The sequence below is a fragment of the Perognathus longimembris genome, chromosome 4 (genome assembly GCF_023159225.1).
Source record: "Perognathus longimembris pacificus isolate PPM17 chromosome 4, ASM2315922v1, whole genome shotgun sequence".
In the NCBI taxonomy this organism is placed as follows: domain Eukaryota; kingdom Metazoa; phylum Chordata; class Mammalia; order Rodentia; family Heteromyidae; genus Perognathus; species Perognathus longimembris.
In genome coordinates this window covers 24,500,933-24,524,391 of record NC_063164.1, presented here as the reverse complement: position 1 = coordinate 24,524,391, position 23,459 = coordinate 24,500,933, and the positions used below count along the sequence as shown (strand labels likewise).

Here is a 23,459-nt window from a genome sequence, read left to right as displayed (position 1 = left end):
ATTTTTCCACGACGAGGCCTTTCTCTCTTAGCGTTCTTCGAAGGGCCCCGCGAGCTGATGCTTTTTGGTCTGTATGAAATACCGTACAGTCTCGCGATACTTGGAAAAGCTCGCGGAAACTGTCATGGCCGCGCCCGTACCCATCCACGGGTTCTTCCTCTAAGGTGAGTGTGGGGCGAGCGCGGGAGGTCGCTGCGGGGCCCGTGTCACGCCCTGGTCGTTTCGCCCCGCCGCCGAGGGAGGTCCGCGATGTGGTGTCGTCACGGAGGGACTGGCGCATGGCCCTGCCGCGGAGGACGCCGGCACGGCTTTGGTTTGGGGTCCGGGGAGACCGCCCGGCTGTAGCTCGCACCGAAGCCCCGGGCCATCGCTCTGGTTTTCTGCTTCTCAACAAGTCTCCAACCTGCCCACGCTCGTGTTCTCAATAGCCCAGGTTCTGACATGATGAAATCGCGTTGACAAGTATCCGGCGAGGTTATTTATTTTCATGGAAAACATCCCCGAAATCCCTAATCCGTGCAGTGATTACTTCGAAAGCTGCCACGTCGTGGACGCTGTCAAAAGGCGTGCCTGGTGGTGGTTAGGTTCAAAAAGAGGGAGGAAAAGGCGGCGGGGGGGGGGGGGGCCGGGAAAGAATAGTCTGAGATGATTCGGCACTAGCATATATTTATGAGAAAAACTATCTACAAGGGAGATTCCCTCCTTACTTACAATTCCACGTATTTATAGTGAATCAGAAGTGTCCAGTGGTTTGAGAGTAACGAATGGTGGGAAACACGGTCACAGCTGGAGGCAGAGGAGGGAGCTGGGCTGGAGTATCTGCTCAAGGTCCAAGCTGGGAGTAAATTCTGGTCTGATTCCTGCTGCATCCGTTTATCTGGTTTGGAAAGAGGGTGCAGGCGAGGGTGTTAGTGAATCGAGGAACTATTCTGGGGCCTCAAGATAAGGACATCTGGCCAATTGGACCTAACAGTGGTAAAAGTGGGAGCACTCCTCATCAGTACAATAGTTTTACTGTGTTAATGTAATTCTGTAATGACTCCTTAGGTTCCCAAGCTAGCTTCTGTTAAGTACATTTAAGTAAAAATGTAAATTTCTTTCATTATTGTCTCTTACAGGAAAATAACAGCATGTGTTGTTTTTCATTAAGAGAAGTGACTTCTGTTTCGTGTTGACAACTTTAAAACCATTTGAAAGTGTTTTAGTGGATAGCAAAATGAGTAATAAAGCAGGTTCTTTTTTACGTAACCTTGGACAATTCAGTCCTTTAGATCCAAGGAGCAGAACTCTGAGGTTATATCCTTTGAAGTTTTCCAGACCAAAAATTTCTCATTCAAACTGGAACCTAAGAAATCTCCTGTTAAACGACTTTGATAATGGAATCCGAACTTCTATTAGATACCTCTTTCAGGATCCATTTATTTTAAAATCAGGAGATGGTAGCTTGCAAAGAAAAGGCATAAGCATTGCAACATTCTTAAGAGTTGACAGACACCATTGTCCTAGAAGACTGTCCTTTGACTCAAAACATTCTCTTGTGTCTGCTCCACCATTTGATGATGGATTGAAGAAAGTGAATGTTAATCCAGAGGTCTCCGGTGGAGCTGGACTTAGTAAAGAAATCAATCCACCTCCAATAAGCTATAGAAAACTGTCTCAAGAGTGTAATTCCTTGAGTGATGTGTTAGATATATTTTCAAATGCACCTACATTTCCTAGCAGTACCTATTTCTCAGCCATGTGGACAATTGCCAAAAGAATGTCCGAAGACCAGAAACGGTTTGAAAAACAACTGATGTTTGGTCACCCGGCGTTTAGCCAGCTGTGTGATCAGATGATGAAAGAAACCAGGATAATGTACTATGACCACCTGCTGTTCAGTCTTTATGCTATGGTGAAGCTTGGAGTACCTCAAAATACTCTTGTGGTACAGACTTCGTTGAGGATGGTACAGGTAAAATCAAAAGGAAACTGAAATGTATTTTTACCCTGTTTTGCAAAGCTTGAAAGGATGGGGGAAATATCTATGTAGCCTCCTTAGAAGCTATCTGTGAAATATATGTATTTCTTTTTAAAATTTCATTGTTTATTTATATAGTTACTGTAAAGGTGATGTACAGAGGGGTTACAGTTACATAGTCAGATAAAGAGTACATTTGTTTTTGAACAGTGTCACTCCTTCCCTCTCTTCCAGTTTTTCCCTCCCATGCCCACCCCCCAATTGTATAGTTCATCTTCAACATAGTGTCTAGTATCACTGCTGTGTTTGTTCATGCTTTGTCCCACTATTTCTGTGTTCCCCTTTATCCTCCCCAAACCAGATGAACTTACGTAGGAGACAAAAGATACAGAAAACAAAAACAGCGAAAAAAGAAGAAAACAAACAAACAAACCCCAAAGTAACAACAAACCTCTTGTGCCAGGGTGCTGGTGGCCAGTAGTCCTAGTTATTCCGGAGGCTGAGATCTGAGGATCACTGTTTGAAGCTAGCCTGGGCAGGAAAGTTCAAGAGATTCTTACCTCCAATAAGAAAAGGCCAGAAGTGGTGCTGTGGCTGAAGTGGTACAGTGCCAGCCTTGAGCAAAAGGAGTTCAGAAATTGCACCCAGGGCCTGAGTTTAAGCCCCAGAACTGACAAACAACTTCTTGTTTCCATTTTCTAGAGTTCATTTCGATAAGTATCACTTTATAGGATCATATGCACATAGCTTTTGAGCCTCTGTGATCCTCTCCTAAGAGTACTGTCATTTGGTCCTTTGGTCTAGATGGTCCTGTATGGTTTATCATGTCTACATGTTTATTTGTCTTTTACCATATAGTGTATTTACTTGTAGATTTATAGGCACATTCTAGTTAAAAGAAATAAGGGAAACCATGTGGTCTATATTTCTTTGGTTCTGGCTTACTTCACTTAGTATTATTTTTCCATGTCTTTCCATTTCCTTATGAATGGTACAATATTCTTTCTGGTGGATGCATAGAATTTCATTGTGTATATACCGCATTTTGTTGATCCATTTGTCCCTTACGGGGCATCTGGTAAACAGTGCTTCAATGAACATGGCTGTGCTGTTAGCTTTATCATGATCTTGTTTGTGGTCTATTGGAGAAATGCCCAGGAGTGGAATTGCTGGGTCATAGGGAAGCGCTATGTTTAGTCTTTTGAGGAACCTTCATACCACTTTCCAGAGTGGTTGAACAAGTTTACATTCCCACCAGTAGTGTAGTAACATTCCTTTTTGGCCATATCTATACCAGTATCTGTTATTGTTAGGTTTTTTTTTTTATATAATGGCATTCCAAGTGGGGTGAGGTAGAATCTCAGTGTTGTTTTGATTTGCATTTCTTTTATGGCCAGAGATGTTGAACATTTCTTCATTTGTCTCATGGCCATTCTTACTTCTTTTGAGAAGTTTGTAAGGCTCTAGCCCATTTATTATTTAAATTGGGTGGTTGTTTCTTTGAGGGTTTATTTTTGGGTGGTTTAATTTTTTTTGAGCTCTAAGTATATTTTAGATATGAGGCCCTTGTGTGCATAGCTATTAAAAATATTCTCCCATAGGTATTTATTTCTGTTTATATATATTTTTTAGAGATTTTAAGTTAGCTATGTCCATCTGTTCGTCTGTCCTCCCTCCCTCCCTCCCTCCCTCCCTCCCTCCCTCCCTCCATCCTTCCCTCCCTTCCTCCCTTCCTCCTTTTTCTCCCTTCCTTCCTTTGCCTTCCTCTCCCCTTACTTCTCCTCCCCTCCTCTGCCTTCCCTTTTTCTGCCTGTCCTGGGACTGAGCTCAGTGCCTGGGCACTGTTCCTGAGTGTTTTTGCTCAAAGTTAGCACTTTACCACTTGAGCCACAATTCCACTTTTGGCTTTTGGGAGGTTAATTGGAGATCAGAGTATCATGGACTTTCCTACTCCAGCCAACATAGAACTGCTATCAAATCCTAGCTACTCAGCTTCCTGAGTACCTAGGATTATGCATATGAGCCACTGACTGGTTCCTAGCTATAGGTCATTTCTTTACTTTGGAAAGTTTATGAAATCCTTTCCTACTTACTTTCTTCAGGATGAATAATGGTGAAGAGGCTAAAATGGGGTTACAGGAAAGATGTGCAAAGCAAGGGTGGGTAGGAGAAAGAAGAAAAGATAAGTGAAGGGATTCATATTTGTAAGTCGTCTATGGCTTTTACTTTTGTAATCTTAATCCTGTCAACAACACATGGAGATTGATATTACCTTCACGATGCAGAAGAAGAAGCTGACTCAGTGATATCAAGCAATTTAACTGAAGTCACAGAGATAGTAGATTCATATTAACACAATAAACATTGGATGTCACTATGTACAAGTTACTGCATTTGTCATTAAGGACATATGAAGATAGGAGGCTTCTAAATCTAGAAAGGAAGAAATGTTTTTCAAGCACTTACAATAACTAACCCTTTCTTTAATGAGACATGCTGTATTATAGGCACTGTGCTGAACACTAGAGAATACAGTTGTATACCTCAGTAGCTCATATATATATATATATTTTATTTATTTATTTATTTTTTTTTTTTGGCCAGTCCTGGGCCTTGGACTCAGGGCCTGAGCACTGTCCCTGGCTTCTTCCCGCTCAAGGCTAGCACTCTGCCACTTGAGCCACAGCGCCGCTTCTGGCTGTTTTCCGTATATGTGGTGCTGGGGAATCGAACCTAGGGCCTCGTGTATCCGAGGCAGGCACTCTTGCCACTAGGCTATATCCCCAGCCCTGTAGCTCTTATATTAACTGTACCATGTTGTCTTTATAATGGCTTTGGGTCTTAAGAGAAGAAAAATATATGTTTGGTTCAAGTTATTTCAGAAGCAAAGGAATACAATAAGTGTCAGTTTTTTTCAATGATATTGATAAATAAAAATGTTACATAAAATGATGTGTATCAGTTATTTGGAAACTTCACTTAAGTATTCCATTTTATTACCCCAATGAAGTTGTTTTTGTGGACTGAATATGTGACTTGCTGTTTGATATTTAGTCTTTTAATGGGAAGCAGCAGTTTGATGGTGTTCATTAGGTGAGATAATCCACTATGGACTCATCATCCCATGTTTTCTGAATTGTGTTTCAATAGGAACGTATCAATGAGTGTGATGAGAGATGTCTTTCAGTTTTGTCAATTCTTCTAAAGGAAATGGACAAATGCAAGAATGTGGATGTTCTTAAAGCAGGGTTGAGGTGAGAAATTCTTATGCTTCATGTGGTTTTATCTTATTCTCTATACTTGAAATTAACAATTGAAGTAAGAACTGAACTCGAGAGGGGCAGAGGGAAGGAAGATATTGTTGGTAATTTTTTTTCTTTTCTTGCCAGTCCTGGGGCTTGAACTCAGGGCCTGAGCACTGTCCCTGGCTTCTTTTTGCTCAAGGCTAGCACTCTACCGCTTGAGCTACAGGGTGTGCCACTTCTGGCTTTTTCTGTTTATGTGGTACTGAGGAATCGAACCCAGGGCTTCCTCCTGTACTCGGCAAGCACTCTACCTCTAAGCCATGTTGCCAGCCCCTAAAGTCTCTCATACTTTACTAAACTTAAAATTCTAACTCTGAATAAGATAAAGCCGGAAATAATACCTTTTTTTAAAAAAGATCCACCATATACAAATATGTAGGCAAAACTGAAATTAAATTAAAATTAATTCTGAAATGGGGAGGTGGGGAGAACTGACAAGTAGAATTAATTCAGATTAGTTTTTTGGGCACTATGTTATTCATGAAAATAGCATGAATCAAACTAACCTAATGTCATAGATTTTTTACAATGCTACTTCATTCATTTTTGTTGACTATACATAATCTTAGTATAGTTTATTAATTTATCAATAAAGAGCACAATAATGTGAGATGAAATGGTGCTATATAGTTTACTGTGTATACTCTGTTGGGCAGGTCAATCTCTTTTTAATAGGCTTCATATCTCTTGCCCGTGAGAAGCAGGATCTGAGCCAAATAAAGTTTGAAGTTATTACAGGATTATAATATTTACTGTGTTTAATGACAGGATACTAGTTCATCAACAAGTTTGGAAAATAGAGAGCATTTTCACATTACAAACTGTGATGAAATGTATTGGAAAAGATACATCAATAGCTCTTAAAAAGAAATTGGAGGTAAGAACCTGAATTTTCTTTAGTGAGTAATTGAACAAAATATTTCTTGTGACCCTGCTATTATTTCCTGAAGTCATTTTTCGTGGGGATTGGGGGGTGGGGAGTGAACATTGTGAGGCTTTTGGGTTTAATTTTATTGAAGTCAATTAAGAATTTGCATATCTAAACATGAATTTACTTATCTTGTCTGAGTTGTTTTTCTCAAACTTCACCCTTTTTATTTGAAAGTTTATTTTTTCCACTAATGATAAACATGTTTTTTAGTGAGCTGTTTTTCTCAAACTTCATTCTTTTTATTTAAATGTTTAATTTTTTCCCGACAAAATCTAAACACAAGTTTGTTCGTTTTAGATGAAAGCTTTGAAGGAATTAGACAGGTTTTCTCTTTTGAATAGCCAGCACATGTTTGAAGCTCTTGCTGCTATGAACCATCGTTCTGTTGCTCTTCTGAATGAATGTAGTAAGAAGGTCATAGGTAAGGAGAGTTTTCCTCTCATGGTTTATTTGAATTATATTTGTTTTGTTTGAAATTTTGCTTTTATATGAGTTGTGGTTTTTAATCAAAAGGAACAAAAATGTTAAACATAATAAATCTTGCATTCAAAACTATCTGGTAATTTTTGTTCATTTATTTAATTCATTCTTAAAGATAATATCCATGGATGTCCTTTTAAAATTTTGGTCAGCATCTTGCGGTCTTGCAGAGAACTCCAATACTATAATTTAGATCTCTGCAAGGGAATAGCAGATTATGTGGCTACAACTTTTGACATCTGGAATTTGAAACAAGTGAGTAAATTATCAGTTGCAAGTAGTTCTCAGCACCTTTAAAGGAGCCTATCAATTTGTTTAACATTTTAAGTATTTTTTTTTGCTTCATAGCAGTTAATGTGCCAAATTATTTCAATACTTTTCTGACTTTTGAGAAATTATTCATCATTTCTTTCTGTTGTTATTAATTTGCTATTTAATGTTTTAATCATCTTTGTATCTGAAACAAAATCGTATTTTCTGAAGCTTGCTCTCCTATTTGGTTTTTGGAAGATTGTATTGTGTGGGTGAATATTTATCATTATGTATTTCTTTTCCTTCCTAGATTTTGAATAATAAAGGTAGATAGTGTGACAGATTTGATTTCTGGTGAATAGAATGTTGCTATTCATGATCATTCCCCTTTTTGTTCTGTGAAAAAGCTGTTAGGAGTGATATTTACTAGAAACATCTAAGTGACTCAGATGCTAGAATTTTTCTTTGTAATGAAGTAGGTGAATATTGTGGCAAATAACTGTGTCTGTTTATAGAGTAAGGTGAATATGGATTTTATCAAGTCAATATTTAAAAATGTTCACTTGACCTTGGAAAGAAATAATTACTGTGGTAAAGACCAAGAGGAAGATTGGATGTGTCCTGGAAAAGTTATTTTCACCATAGTACATCAACTCCGTTTTCAGTTTTGGAAATTATTATAAAATCTAGGAGTTTTTTTTTTTTAAATTTTTTTTTTTTTGGCCAGTCCTGGGGCTTGGACTCAGGGCCTGAGCACTGTCCCTGGCTTCTTCTTGCTCAAGGCTAGCACTCTGCCTCTTGAGCCACAGCGCCACTTCTGGCCATTTTCTGTATATGTGGTGCTGGGGAATCGAACCCAGGGCCTCATGTATATGAGGTAAGCACTCTTGCCGCTAGGCCATATCCCCAGCCCAATCTAGGAGTTTTTGAGTTACCTTAGAATCTATAGAGAGTGTCTCAATGTGGAAGGGGGAGCTATTTGAGATTGTGTTGGTCACTTTGAGAACCCTCATAAAAGGTATATTTAAAAGTAATCTTAAGGTCTGTAATATGGAAAGCACGTAGGAAAGGATTTAGTTTTAAATGAAATAAAAGTATGGAAATCGTTTTATGTCCTGGTTCTCAGCTACAAAAAGAGATTACTTATTAACTTAATATGATTCAAGAATTAATAACTGGATTTCTGTCCCCCCTTTTTTTTCCTGGTCCTGGGGCTTGAACTCAGAGCATAGCTTTTTTGTTCAAGGCTAGCACTCTACTACTTGAGGCACAGCTGCATTTACAGTTTTTGGTGGAAATAAGAATTTCATGGTTTTTCCTTTCCAGGCTGACTTTGAACCAGTATCCTTAGATCTAAGCCTCCTGAGTAGCTAGGATTATAGGTAGAGCCACTGGTGCCAGGCAGATATTTTTTTTCCTTTTGAGATGTATTTTAATCACTCAGGACAGTGATATTACTATTAATGTTTTCCAGATGTAAAACATTACTAGTAGTTAATTGTAACTAAAAATGTTTCTTCTTTTTAAGATTCTTCTTTTCCTTATTTCATTTGAAAACCTTCGCTTTCGACCCACTGATCTGATGGACTTGCTTATGAAGAAAGTAGTAGAGAAGCCTGAATCTTTGAACATGAGAAATATAATCTTTATTCTGTATGTGTATTCGTCTCTTAATCACACCGACAAATGCCAGCACAAAGAGTATGTACTTTCTCTTTTACTCTTCTATTATTTCATAACATAAATCCATTTATAAATTATAAGCTTAACAAGTTGTAACAACTGGATGTACTCATAGTTATTATCCATGTGAAGAAACTAGACAGTATTTTTCAGTCATTTATGAAATTAGAGTTTTACTTTTACTGTTCTTTGTCTTTTTTTAAATTCTTAATGTATGTTCATTCACTATTGATTTTTTTTCAGTCTCCTAGCTTATCTCATTGGCTCCTGTTTATAGCTTTTTTTTCCTTTGTTGAAAAGTTAAGAAATGTATCTTTAATTTAGTATCCTTCTCTCCTATTAAGTAATAGCTACTCTCCTATAAAGTTTTGTCAGTAGAGTGTTGTTAACTCCCCACCCCATTCCAACTATTGTTCTATTTCCGAGTTGTTGTTTTTTTTAGGCACTTATAAGTGAGAGTATGTAGTGTTTGTTCCTCCGTGATTAGTTCATTACTTAGTGTCATGTCCTCTGTGTTCATCTATGTTCTACCATATAGCTCTTTTAAAAAGATTAATAATATTCTGTTGAATTTTACTAGATGAGGCTAGCTTTGAACTCACTCTGTAGTTCATTCAGTATTATCTCAGACTTGTGTTTCTCCCTTCTTCAGCCTTCATTTATCTGTTTAGAATGATGGATATGTAGGTTGTTCATGTATCCTGATTTTGTGAATAAACATGGAACTTTATGAGATCCTGCTTTTAAATATTCCTAGATGTGTGATTGTAGTCTCCTTTTAAATTTTTTTGAGAAATCCTTACAGCTTTCCTTAGTAGCTATAATAATTTACATTTCTACCAACAGTGTACAGACACATTCTAGTTTCCCTGTTCTAATTTTTTCTTCCTAGTCCTTACTTAAAAAAATAGCCATTATGACTTGTGCAAGTTATGTCTCATATCAATGTAAGTTATATTGTTTATGAGTTTGCTTGACATTTTTCTTATCACTATTGATGATGAGCATTTTAACATACTCTTGTCAACTATTTGTTTGCTTTGTAGATCATTCTGGATAATACAGACATTTTGCCAATACTGTCTAGTCTTGAATGTGTGCATTCTTCCCATTTTTCATTTTTGTTGTCTAAGTTCTTTCATTAGTGTTTTGTTGTTTTCAGTGTATAAGTTTTTCACCTCCTTAGTTAGGCTTTTTCTGAAATATTTTATTCTTTTTGATTCTATTATAAATGTGATTGCATAGTTTGTTGTTAGTGTATAGGAATAATACAGATGCATCTTTTCTAATTTGAATTTTATTTATTATTTGCCTATTTTTTTCTGGCTAGGATTTTTTACTAATAAGTTATATACATGTGGATCAAGTAGGTCTTCTTGCCTTGTTCCTGATCCTAGAAGAAAAAATTGCTTTTCATTATTGAATATGATGTTAGTGAAAGGCTTTTCATACATGGCTTTGTTATTAAGAATTATATTCCTTTCATACCCAGTTTTTTTTTAAACTCTTACTATCAGAGCATGTTGACTTTTCTTAATGCTCTCCTTTTTTCTCCTTTAGAACTATTTTAAATTGTATTTTTTTCTTTTTAAATTTCTTTTAAAAATTTCTACAAGGGGATTATAATTTACCATGTTTATTTATGTGACCAATGACTCTTGGTCAGAATCACCTCTTCCATCCTTATCTCTCATCTTCTTTTCCCTTTCCCTTCAGACTCATTCTACATTTCTCACATATGTACATTGAGTATTCTCACTGTATTTATCCCTTCCCTTTTCACTCACCCACCTTCCTCTTAATAGCACCCACATTCACACTTTTTTTTCAGCTAGCTGATAATCATTTTGTTAAACTATTGATTATTCAAAGGTTTATGCCACAGAGTTTCAATCCTCTATATACTATCATCCAAATTTATTGTGTGCATATGTATATATGCCTTTGTGTGTGTTTGCATGGGAGGTTGTGTTTTGAGACTAAGATCCACATATGAGAGAAAACATGTACCCTTCGTTTTTCTGGGCCTGTCTTACTTTGCTCAGTGGATCTTTTTCAGATCCAACTATCTCCCTACAAATGACATGATTTCATTCTTCCTGAAGGTTTTATAAAATTTGTGTGTCTGTGTGTGTGTGCGCGCATGTGCGCACGTGCGCATTTATAATTTAATATGTCCTTGTGCTCATTATAGGGAAAGATGTTTTTTAATGCATTTGTCTGTTACAGAGCTATTTCCATAACTTAGCTATTATGAACTCTGCTGCAATAAATATGGGTATACCGATGCCTTTGTTGTTTCCTATCATGAAATCTTGCACAAAATGACCAGAAGTGGTTTCACTGGGTCGTAAAGTACCTCTATGTTTAATTTTTTGAGATCCATCCATATTGATTTCCATAGTGTTTGTACTGGATTACATTCCCGTCTACTGTGTATTAGAGTCCCATCTTCCTCACATTCTTACCAGCATCTCTTGTTCCTATTCTTGGTCATGTTTATACTCACTGGAGTGAGATAGAATCTCAGTGTTGTTTTGATTTGCTTTAGTCTATGATGTTGAACATCATCAAATGCTTTTCTTCATCTATTGAGATGGTCTTGTGATTTTTGTCCTCCATTTTGATAATGTGGTGCTTTTTGTTGAGATATTTTCAAATGTCCACTTTGACTTCTTTGGCCTATTTATTAGCTGTTTAAAAATATGTTCTGCTGGGCACTCGAGGCTCAAGCCTGTAATCCTAGCTACTCTGGAGGCTCAAGTCTGAGGATCTTGGTTCAAAGCCAGCCCAGGCAGGAAAGTCAGTGAGACTTATCTCCAATTAACTACCAAAAATCCAGAAGTGAAGCTGTGGTAAAGTGGTAGAGTGATAGCCTTGAGCAAAAATTCTCAGGGACAGCACCCGGTTCAAGCCCCAAGACTGGCACACACACTCAGACACATACACACATCTTCTCCCCCGCCCCCCCCCCGACCTTGTGAAATTTCCAATTTTCCTTTTGCTTTTGATTTCTTGTTTTATTCCATTATAGTCTGAAAGAATATTGGCATAGTTTTGATTTTTCTTGAAATGTTAAGCTTTTTAAAAAAGTTTAACATGGGATCTGTTGCTATTCTAGCTGTTTTCATCTGTCTTTTTCCTGAGTTTCTCTAAAATAATTATTTTATATTCTTTGTGAGGCAATTAACTCTCCATTTGTTTGGGGTCAGCTATTTGATATTTATTTTGTTGCTTTAATTGCATCATGTGGTCTTGATAGTGTTCCTATTAGTTTTACACTGTTGTCTGCACATTTAAAGGAACAACTGCCTTGCCTCATCTTTATGGACGGGCTTTGACCAGGAACACCATCAGTCAAGTCAGAAAATATAAGACCCTTTCTGACCTTTCTGTGGATATATCTTATCTGTATTGTGCTTGTATAGTTTGAGGGTGGGGTCGGGGGTGGGGTTGCAGGTCCTGGAGCTTGAACTCAGGGCCTGAGTGCTGTCTTTGAGTTTTTGCTCAAGGCTATCACTCTACCACTTGAACTGTAGCTCCACTTATGGCTCTTTGTTTGGAGGGGTAGGGAGAGTAGTTAATTGTAGATAAGAATCCTAATGGACTATCCTGCCCAGGCTAGCTTTGAATTATGATCCTCAGATCTCAGCTTCCTGAGTAGCTAGGATTATAGGCATGCACCAGTGGTGCCTGGCTGGATTCCTAATTAGAAGGATATGGAAATTTAATTTATTTCAGGAGCCCATATCTCTTGCTCCCTCTGGTGTATGGCCTCTGAACTGCAGGCTGGGACATTGGAGGCATACCAGGTTCCTTCCTTCTCCTGTGGAATTCAACTCATTGCCCAGCCTTGAAAAGCTGCTCTAGCTGCTGCTATAAGCCACCAACCTCTTTTTTCTTCTTAATTTCTCCTAAGCATCTGAACTGTTCCAGTTGTGTTGGCACAGAGATAGGCAAGCTATGAGGGGCCCAAGAAATGGGCACCTCAGACAGTTGTGATGTTAAAGGTTGTGTTCCAGTGGGCTTCCCTGATTCTTGGAATGATACCCATAACTCTGCATCTTCTCTCCCTCTTGAATATCTGTTGCTGATGTAGAAAGTACCTTCCTAATTCTCAGCCTAGATATCTGATCTTTGCTGGGTCCATCAGTACCTCATGTGAGGTGAAGCAGAAACCAGTTCTTTAGTCTCAGTGAAATACTGGAGTACTGAATACATCCTCTCCAAGAGACAGGTCACAGGCCAAGAGTGTCTATTAGTGGTGAGCAATGCCAGTTTGAGGGAGGAGTTGACATAGGTAAAGTAAAATTGTTCTCCTTATCTCTTTATGCTGCTGTTTTTGTGCTTATCTGGATTGCTATGACCTTTTATCTTGATTCTGGACTCCTCATAAAGGCCTATTTGGTGGGTAGGTCTTCATCAAATCAGTGCTAAAGAGCTGGCCTTCCTATTTGACTGTCTTGTTAATGTCACTCCCTTGTAGTGAGGTTTTGATCCTATTTTGTTTCAAACTACTCTTTCTGTTCTTTATATCTTTAACCAGAACCACTCAGCAATTCCTTAGATATGCCATCTTGGTTCGAACTTTTGCTTTCTAGCCAGAACATCTTTTCCTCCTTGGTCAATTAGAGCTTATTACAAACCAGAAAGGCATATAAAATAGTATTTTTAGATAGATTAAAATCGTAGATTTTAAAGATAGTTTTCCCAAGTTTGAATTCCAGCCCTGCCATTGTTATATACTACGTATTTGCCAAGTTACTTATTTGCCTTGGATCATTTTGAGAATTAAATGAATTACCTAAAATGCCTGCCATAAAGTAGTTGTTAGATTACAAACAACAACAACAACAAAAGGAAACTGCGGGTTAAAGAGGTCTTAAAGGAACAAACATTCTGAGGTGCTTGTGACAAGATTTTCAGGCTCTTTTTTTTTTTTTCCTGCCATTAAATAACTGGCTTCAAGTGTGTTCTGTTCTATAGTCATTCCTCCAGATTCAGATTCTAAAGCTACCTAATTGACTGAGTTTGTGTCAGATGTGTGGGGCTGGGCTGTGTACAAAGCACCTTCCTACTGTGCCCTCCACTGAAAAACTGTTTCCTGTGCCTTCTCTGATGTCTCTGTCAGCACTAGTGTATCTAAAATGTGGTGAACGCTTGGCCACATAGTTGTGGCTATTTGCCAATTAGTGTGTGTCTCCTACTCATTTAGTAAACTCTGAAATCAGACCCAGGTTCCAGTTACCTTGAACTTAGCACAGGACCTGACAAAGAATAGACATTTAATAAAGGTTGAAAATAGCTCCTAAATTTATCCTTCTCTTGCTGTAGCCTGGTTTTCTTTCTCCCATTGACCTCTTCACTTTCCAGAGGATTACTAGCAAGCTGGTGGTAAAGAAAAATCTAGAAACGGTCTCTTAGAGTGTATGGGGTTAGAGAATAAGCACTAAGGGGCGAGGGAGGTTTTTAAGCTGACTCTACAAAGCCCAAGTGATAACTGGATCCAATAAAATTGTCATACATAAAAGAAGTAACAAAAATTGGGCGATGCAATAAAATATCTGTAGCAGAATTAATTAAATTAGTACAGGAGGAAGATCATAAATATTATCCTTTTATTTGTCTGTTCTGCTTGCATTTAACCTAGAAGTTCTCATTTTGCCTCCAATGGGACACTTGGCAGTTTTGCAGGAATGTTTTATTGTCTCAATCAGAAGAAGAATGTGTGTGCTGCTGTCTAATAGGTAGAGGCCAGAAGTTCTGCTAACTCCCTACTGTGCATAGCACCACCCTTCATAGCAAGGAATTATCCAGTCCTAAATGTCAGTCATGCTGTGATTGGGAAACCCCATCTAACCTCTCAGTCTCCCACTCAGTGTCTCTGAAGAGAAACAGGAACAGTGAGAGATAGAGGTTAACCATTCATCCTGAATGCCCACAAATGCTGTTGCCCGAGTTTTTTTGTTTTTGTTTTTGTTTGTTTTTTGCCAAGCACTATCCCTGGCTTCTTCCCACTCAAGGCCAGCACTCTGCCACCTGAGCCACAGCGCCCCTTCTGGCCGTTTTCCATATATGTGGTGCTGGGGAATCGAACCGAGAGCTTCATGTGTAGGAGGCAAGCACTCTTGCCACTAGGCCATATTCCCAGCCCTGTTGCCCGAATTTGATAGTCTGATGACTATGAAAAAGTTTGTGCTCCTTATTTTCTAGTTCAGTTTAGAGGCCACATCTTGTTCCTCCAGAGGGAAGCAGTGAATGGCAGGTACCGGATGATGCTTTATGAAGGAAGGAGAAAAGACCACATTGTAAGCAGCAGTGGCTAAAGTTGAAGAAAGGTTAACTCCGAGCATTTGGAAAGAGAGTTGACTGGAACAGATGGATGTGATAGGAACGTGTTTGGAAGTCTGGTTTAGCTTTTATATGTCCAGAAGCTGATTGCCCATAGCAGGGAGAGGGCATGTAAAATCCATAATATTTTCTGTGGCTTAAAACCTGAGTAGTAATACATCTATCTACTTAACCTATCACTTTTGTTTTTAGCTTTTGGTCTGTTAATTTTTTTAAAAACCAAATTGCATATAATCTCAGACTATTTGGGAGACAGAATCTCTCAGACTTAATTGCCCAGACTAGCTTTAAACTGTGATCCTCTAAGGTCTCAGCCTCCCGAGTAGCTAGGATTATAGACATGAGCCATCAGCATTCAACTAAAGTCAGAATTTTGATACCTAGAAAATTTAATCAATAATACAGTTCTAGTAATAGTCCTAGCTTTATAGAAAATCTTCTGTAATGATTAAAAGGATTTAGGAGTGGGTATGGGAGTTAGTATATGCCCGTAATCCTAGCATTGGAGGCTGGGGTTGGAGGGTCACAATTTTTTTTAAATAATTACTTATTTATTGTCAAAGTGTTGTACAGAGGGATTACAGTTTCATACATAGGCAATGGGTACATTTCTTGTACAATTTGTTACCGCCTCCCTCATTTCCCCTCCCCCCCGTCCCTTTCCCCCCATGAGTTGTTCAGTTGGTTTACATCAAATGGTTTTCCAAGTATTGCTTTTGGAGTCATTTGTCTTTTCATCCTTTTGTCTCTCGATTTTGATATTCTCTTTTCCTTCCCTAGTTCTAATACCAGTATATACAGTATCCAGGGTACTCAGATAAGATACAGTGATAGTGCAGGGACAACCACAAGAAGGGGATACAAGAGGATCATGAACAACAACAAAAAGCTGCTGTTTCACATGGCATGTTGAAAGTAATTACAACAGTGATATAACACTTGTTTCCATAACATGGAGTTCATTTCACTTAGCATCATCTTATATGTTCATAAGGGCATTGCTATTGGACTCTTGTGATCGAGGGTCACAAGTTTGAGGCCATAGTGAGCTTAAGTTGAATAGCAGGAGCCTGAGACATCAACCTATTATTAGAACTCTAAAGACTGGTAATAGTACCCCTGCCCTTTCCTTAGCTCAGAGCCTGCCTACCCATTTACTACTAATTCCTAGACTAGTTACTCAACTTCTCTGAGCCTGTTTATTCATTTTTCTTATTAGAATAGTAATAATGTCCCATAGTTTTAGTAAGACTTAAGCTAGTAAAAGCCCATTAAATAACTTTTAGTGTAGAACATAGCAATAGGCCATCATTAATTGGGTATGTACTTACTAGATAGCATTTTATCTGATCTGTATGTAAAAACTTAGTTATGCACCTGGTTTCCTATCTCTTAGGATTCCTTGAAGATATTAGTTCTGTAACACCTAACTAGCTCCTCCACAACCTTGTCCTGTACTTATGTTTGGAATCTGATTTTTCTTTTTTTCCCCCAAAAGGTTCCTGGAAGTGATGTCCAGTGCTCTGACTGGTTGTCTTCACCATATTTCTTCTGAAAACCTACTGAAGGCCATGTATTCATTTTGCATAATGAATTATTTCCCCTTGGCTCCTCTTAATCAGCTTCTCCAAAAGGAAATCATCAACAAACTGCTGACATCAGGTAGGATGGCAGTGCACAGCAATGACGAAAGAAGGTACCTCCCCTACTTACCTTGTGATTTTGACCGAGGTCTGCAAAACAAATGCTATTGTGGGAAGAGTGGTGAAGGTAAAGATCAGTGCCTCAAACCAACCAACATACAGAGTCCCCAGGAGAGTCTCATCTCATCATAAGAAAAGACACAAATATATATATTCACATATATATGCATATATGTATATATATATTATTTTGAAGATAAGAAGTCCATATTTTTAAATTATTATAAAGGTGATGTATTGAGGGTTTATAGTTACATGTCAGGTTATGAGCGTATATTTCTTTTTGAACAGTGTCACCTCTTCCCTTATTTTCTCCCAGTCTTTTTCCCTTTCTTACTTCCCTCCCCCTCAAGGTGTATAGTTCATTTTCAACATACTATCTAGTGAGCATCACTGCTGACTTAGTTTACCCTTTGTTCCACCATTGTGTTATTTTTTAGGTGACACAGAGAAAAATGTTTCTAGGCTTCATATTTTGGATGTGTGTCTGAAACTTGACAAAGTTGCTTATCAACATGCCATAGACCTCCAGCTGCCACTGCCGCCGCCATCACTCTCGCTGTCCCATTCAAAGGTTGCCCAGGTGCTAAGTAGCCTTCTGGGAGGTGAAGAATACTTTGCAAGAAATGTCCAGTTGCCAAATAACTATCACATTGGTATGGGGCTTTTTAAATTTTTATTTTCATTATTTTCCTACAAAAAGAAGTTGACTGCAGTAGCTTAGTATCATGTGGTTTTTCCTGGGACCTAAATTGCCAGGGTTTGTATTCCTGCTTTACAAGTTACCAGTGATGTGATTTTAGACATGTATATACCTTAATTTCCTTATCTGGAAAATGGCAACAATATTCATGAGATTAATAACTAATAACTAATTTGAATAAAAAATCTATAGACTAGTATTTGCCATATGGTAAGCTCTCAGTATTTTTTAGTAACTGCCATTATCATTACTGGTAGTGGAATTAGATGTTTTGGTATAGAAAATCTTAATGTTTGAAAGTTGCATGTCAATTTTTTTCTTTCAGATTTTGAAATCAGAATGGATGCTAACAGGAGCCAAGCATTTTTATTTTCAGAGGCAGACGTTACTTCTACAAATCTACGAAGGTTGCTTACATAATACTTTCTTGGCTTTCTGAATTTAAATCTTAAATTTGAAAGACTTCATATTAGATAGAAGTAATAGTGCCCATATGTTTGTATGGAGCTTTCAACAAACCAAGAGATTTCTCACCCCAAATCTACTTGCTTAATGTAAATGTGTTTATTATAGTTGAATACAAAACTGGAATTGAGTTGCTTATTGAAATAAACATTTTCAAAAAGCTAGGTTTTAAAGCTAATCTGCTCATAAAACAGTGTTAACATAGTTGAAACTATCAGTGCTTAAGCTTTAAACAGGAGAATATATTACAGACTATAAAGATTTGAGATCTACAGACAAACAAATACCCAGTTGGTCACTGGAGGCTCCTGCCTATAATCCTAGCTCCTCAGGAGGGTGGTGGTTTGAAGCCAGCTGAGACAGAGACTTCATCTCTGATTAACCAACAAAAACCCACACCTCTACTTCTGGCTAAATTGGTGGCTAAATTCTGGCTTGGTGGCTAAATTGGAGATAAGAGTCTCATAGACTTCTCTGCCAGAGCTGGCTTTTGACCACCATCCTCAGATTTCAGCCTCCAGAGTATTTAAGATTACAGTTATGAGCCACTGGGGCCCAGCAGAACCTTAGCACTAAGAAGTAGTGTTGTATGAAGGCAGAGAGTATTGAAGTTAGTCATAAATGGAGTCCTTGACTCATCAGAACCTATAGAGAAGCACTATGCCATACCATAAAGGAGTGCATTAGGTCATGAATCATTGCACATACCCTCTCAGTCAGCCTTTGTGGAAAGGTTTAGTTGGGTCTTAGATGAGTCAGCCTTGGACCTTGTCCTAAGGAACTTATATTGCTATTACCCGTAAACAAATATGACTGCTAGAGATATAAAATAAATCTCTTTTATCTTTCCACCTTTCTGTTTGCATAAAGTTTTGTGACTTCCTCTTTCTGAATCCACCTGGCTCTTTCTTTGGCCACTGTTTTCATGTGTTACATTTCCTACCCATCTGCCCTCAAAAAAGACTTTCTTGCTGACCTTGTTGAAGTTTTTTGTGTTTTTTTTTTTTTTTTCCTTTCTTGGTACTCCACACCTCAGACATAAAAACTTTAATAGTACTCAATAGAAAGTACTGACAAGTGAAGAATTTGAGCATTCCTTTATATGTGTGTGTATACACATATATACATATATATTCCTTTGTATATATACATGTAGAACATGCATGTGCATATGTTATATAAAATATATACACATATGTTATATATTATATATGCACATAAGGATTTGAGCATTCCTTTAATATATATATATGTTGTTTCTCCTATAAAATTTAGTGTGTAGAAGATAATGAGGATATAATTATCTTTTTTATTCCTTTTCTGTTTTTCTTCCCAGTCAACTTATGTCCAAAATTCACAAATGAGAAAACACATAACATTCTTTACAGTGTTGTTACAGAGTTCATAGTTTTCCTAGTCTTGACTCTCAAGTTTTTAAATGTTGTTCTCTACAATATCTGCAAGATATTTACCATCTTTAGTATTTCCCATTCAGCATTATTTACACCAGTACTTCTAGTGAATAATTGTATCCAGGTCAGACATTTGTACCACCCAGACAACTTTAAGATGGGAGCTCTCCTATGCACAAATTTTCCTCCTCACAAATACAGCCATCCTCAACAATGGCTGAGGGATAACTTTAATATATTCAAGATTTTGGTTTGCAAATAGTATACTGTGATACTTATAGAGGCCCAAGTAACAGAAAGAAAAAGACTAAAACAGGGAATGGTGAAGATTGTGATGATCCTGTTTTTCAAAAGAGCTCAACTTGGAAATCTCCAAAAAACAGAAATGTAGCAAGATTCTAAATGCTCATCTCCTTAATTGTTCTTGTGTTGTGTATGTTTATTTTCAGGGTAGCTGTGCTGTGTGTTCCAAGATCCCTTTATTGTTTGGATTTAAGCCACCCAAGAGGTTTCCTTGCTATGAAAATGCGGCATTTGGACGTAATGGGTTTTCATGTAATATTGGTAAGAAAAAAATGCAAATGAAATATTCTTTCATTACTGATGTACATTCCAGCAGTTACTGGGAATACTGTGATTGAATTTGGTTATTAACACTGTAGAGGAATTGTCAGTTTTATTGGAATAAATACTTTATTTCTGGTTTCCTTTGAAAAGGAACATTGCCAGTATATGACTTGGCTTCTGCTCAGCTGATTACTTTCATATATTGGGGGATTTTATAAATGTTGTTGTGGTCAGCTTTAATCCATTTTTGATAAGTAAGAATGTAAATAATGCCTCTCCTATTTAATTCAAGTTATATGAGACCATTTCCAGTTTCCAGACTATCTTGAATCTAGAAAAAAACAAAAAAGGTGCTACTGTTTGTTTTCCTGAGCCAGTGTGAGGCTGAGGCAGGGTGTGAAGCACTCAGATAGCCAGAAGAAGATGGTCTTACTCTTGTGGCTCCCTTACATCCCGAGCAGCACAGCTTTCCTTGAACAGCATCTTCTACTCATGGACATCTTCTCTCCATGGAAAGAACCATATAAATAAGTTTATATCGGTGGTAATGCTGGGTTCAGTCTTCCTGCTGTTTACTTGGTCCTATACATAATCTAAAGTATAAACACTCAGGTCTTCCATTAATGTACATTAGAATCCAGAAATGGGTCACGCATAGATTACTAAGATTGAAATGGCCCCCCCTTTGCCTAGTGCAGTTATTTATGTTTTTATACTAGTGATGTAATGTAGTGAAAAGATCTTCCCAAGAAAGTAATTTTTGTACCATTTAAAGAACCTTTAAAGTTTTAATAGTCAATGTTCGAGCTCTCCTCAGTTCTAGTATATAGTCTTTAAAATATAAGTAATTGTAAGGTAATTTAATTTAGTCTTAAAAAGCCATTGACTTTAATATGGTTGAAGTTCTAGCTTTTATATGTTGTCATTTCACAAACTATTTTTCTTTTTCTCTGGTTAGGTCAAAAATTGGTTGATGGAAAAACTAAAGATGGAAGATGCATCTATGTTTTTAAAGACTAAAATCTATTCAGTTGAAGCTCACCCCACCACTGATGTAAATTTGCATAATACATATTAAAAATCAGCATTTTCATATCAGGACACACATTTATCCTGTAAAAGTTAACTTTAATAAAGACTACAATTCAATTACCAGTGAAATTAACCTGGAAGCTCATGATATAGAATATTAGTTTATTCCTCTGTCAAAGAGTTTGTTTTGTAGTTTTTGTGCCTGTCTAGAGACTTGAGTTCAGGGCCTAAGTGCTACCCCTTGCGCTTTTTTGTTCAAGTCTACTGCTCTACCACTTGAGCTACAGTGCGATTATGCTGATTAATGGGAGATAAGACTTTTACAGACTTTCTGTACTGGGGCTGGCTTTGAATGGTGATCCTCAAATCTCAGCTTCCTGAGTAGCAAGGATTAGAGGAATGACCATCACCACTACCTGACAAAAGTTATTTTAAGATTAGAAAGTGTCGAAGTGGAGTTATGGCTCAAATAGTAGAGCACTAACTTTGCACAAAATAGCTAAGGGATGGCACTCAGGCCCTGAGTGTAAGCCCTAGTACTGGCATAATATATATAAAGAGTAGAAGTGATGTTATTAGCATTTCAGAATATGCTGAGAAAAGTTCAAAAAGGTCATTTTTCCAACTACACCAATAGTCTTCACTCTCCAGGTGTTTAAACAAATTCATGAGACACATTTCACTTTTTTCGTCGGTTTCAATGCATAGAAATCTGGATTGCTGGGTACCAGTAGCTCACTCCTGTAATCCTAGCTACTCAAGAGGTTGAGATATGAGAATCATGGTTCAGTGCCAGCTTGGGCAGGAAAGTTTGTGAGACTCTTACTCCAAATTAACCATCAATAAGCTGGAATCGGACCTGTGGCTCAGGTGATAGAGTGCTAACTTTGAGCAAGAAGTGCTCAGGGACAGCGCCCAAGCCCAAAGTTCAAGCCTTAGGACCAGCCAAAAAAAAAAAAAAGAGAGAAAGGAAAAAAAGAATAGCTGGGGATATGACCTAGTGGCAAGAGTGCTTGCCTCATGAAGCCCTGGGTTCAGTTCCTCAGCACCACATATACAGAAATGGCCAGAAGTGGCGCTGTGGCTCAAGTGGCAGAGTGCTAGCCTTGAGCAAAAAGAAGCCAGGGACAGTGCCCAGGCCCTGAGTCCAAGCCCCAGGACTGGCAAAAAAAAAAAAGAATAGTCAAGAATTCCCCAGTCTAGTAATAAAAATAAATACAACAATCAGCCTCAGCTTTCATCTACTCATTCAACTGCATTTAGAAAAGGTTAGAGCTGGAAGGAGGCCAGTAATCATTTGGTGCACCCTCCCTGGCTTTTTTTTTTTTTCTTTTTTGCCAGTCCTGGGGCCCTGGTGCACTGGGGCCCTGGGGCCCTGGGGCTTGAACTCAGGGACTAGCATTGTCCCTGAGCTTCTTTTGCTTAGGGCTAGCTCTCTACTACTTGAGCCACAGTGCCACTTATGGGTTTGTTTGTTTATGTGGTACTGAGGAATTAAACCCAGGGCTTTATGCATGCTAGGCCACCAGTAAGCCACATTCCTAGCTCCTAACCCTCCTCATTTTATGCAGGATAAAGTTCAGATTCTGCCATACCAGTTGTTCCCTTCTCTTCATCACTGCTGGAGCAGGTCACATCCCCAGAATGCTGGGTTCTAGTTTCAAGCTGGGCATCACTTAGTTAGAATGGAAATGTGGATGTAGAGATATGGCTCCACTTATGTGTACTTGGCAAGTGATTTTACCTTTATAAGCTTTGTAAGGAGATGAAAATGCTCTATTAGTAATGAAACTAAAGTTAATTATTTAATGTTAAGTGCTTCTAGTGGCTAGTTATGATTCATTAGTAGAAGGACTGGATAAACTTACAGATACTTAGAACTGTCATTTGGAATAGTAATTTTCTTGAGTTTGAACTGATTAATCTGGCACAGAAAAGACATTCCTCTCTTACTAGTATTAGCATTCTTCATTGTTTTGTGGCAATGAAAGAAAAGTGGGCTGATGGCCATGAAAAATTTTAGTGTACTTCTAAAGACATTCACTTTCAAACAACAGTATTGTTATCTTTGAAATTAGCAGCTGCTTTTCTTAAAGAATTACAGTGCTCATAAATGAGGTGAACATTTGCATAGGCTGCTGGCAAAATGTAAATTAATACAACCTTTCTGGAATGGGTATTTTTCCTTCATACTTTTTAGAAAATAAAGCTTGACGTGCAATTGGCATACAATAAATGGCATATAATAAAGATGAACAGTTGGGAAGGTTTTGACATATAAACACTATACCTCTGGAACCCTTACCACAATCAAGACAACATGTCCAACACCTGAGAAAGGTTCCTTTCTCTTCACCTTTTCCTTCCTCCCCCCCACCTCACCCCCAATGAAGGGCTCACCTAGACAATGGGAGGGTCTCTAGCTCTAGCTGCAGAGGATTTGGAATTCCTTTTCAGGTGGATAGGAAAAAAATATTTTCATTATATAGGAAGAAATAAATCAGCAAAACTTGAACTAATAAGGAAGATGCTAAACATTGCCTTTGTGTGAAATTCTTAAATTTTTATTTTCAGAATTGGTGAGAAGCTTGATAATTGCTTTCTAGACAATATAT

At 37.9% G+C, this 23,459-nt stretch overlaps 1 protein-coding gene across 3 annotated transcripts; it reads left to right on the top strand.

Annotated features, from left to right (window-relative positions):
- The first annotated feature begins 63 nt into the window (after positions 1–63).
- Positions 64–21,001, top strand: Fastkd2 (FAST kinase domains 2). 3 transcript variants are annotated; one of them, XM_048344879.1, is made up of 12 exons: positions 64–164; positions 1,119–1,954; positions 5,111–5,214; positions 6,034–6,142; positions 6,494–6,617; positions 6,792–6,931; positions 8,457–8,629; positions 16,461–16,624; positions 17,106–17,321; positions 17,694–17,775; positions 19,695–19,809; positions 20,771–21,001. In XM_048344879.1, the coding sequence occupies exons 2-12, from the start codon at positions 1,217–1,219 to the stop codon at positions 20,888–20,890; spliced, it is 2,085 nt and encodes a 694-aa protein (XP_048200836.1). In that variant the 5' UTR covers positions 64–164; positions 1,119–1,216; the 3' UTR covers positions 20,891–21,001. The 3 variants fall into 3 exon arrangements, with proteins under 3 accessions (XP_048200836.1, XP_048200837.1, XP_048200838.1); XM_048344880.1 differs by lacking the exon at positions 64–164 and adding an exon at positions 194–474; XM_048344881.1 differs by lacking the exon at positions 64–164 and adding an exon at positions 685–728.
- Positions 21,002–23,459: the final 2,458 nt, after the last annotated feature.

What these genes read in the sequence shown, in the direction of transcription:
- Fastkd2 (XM_048344879.1), top strand. Translation starts at nt 1,217, where the DNA reads ATGAGTAATAAAGCAGGTTCTTTTTTACGTAACCTTGGACAATTCAGT. An exon ending in GACAAATGCCAGCACAAAGA is followed by an intron (nt 8,630 to 16,460) that starts GTATGTACTTTC and finishes TTCCCCCAAAAG; the next exon opens with GTTCCTGGAAGTGATGTCCA. An exon ending in GCCAAATAACTATCACATTG is followed by an intron (nt 17,322 to 17,693) that starts GTATGGGGCTTT and finishes TTTTTCTTTCAG; the next exon opens with ATTTTGAAATCAGAATGGAT.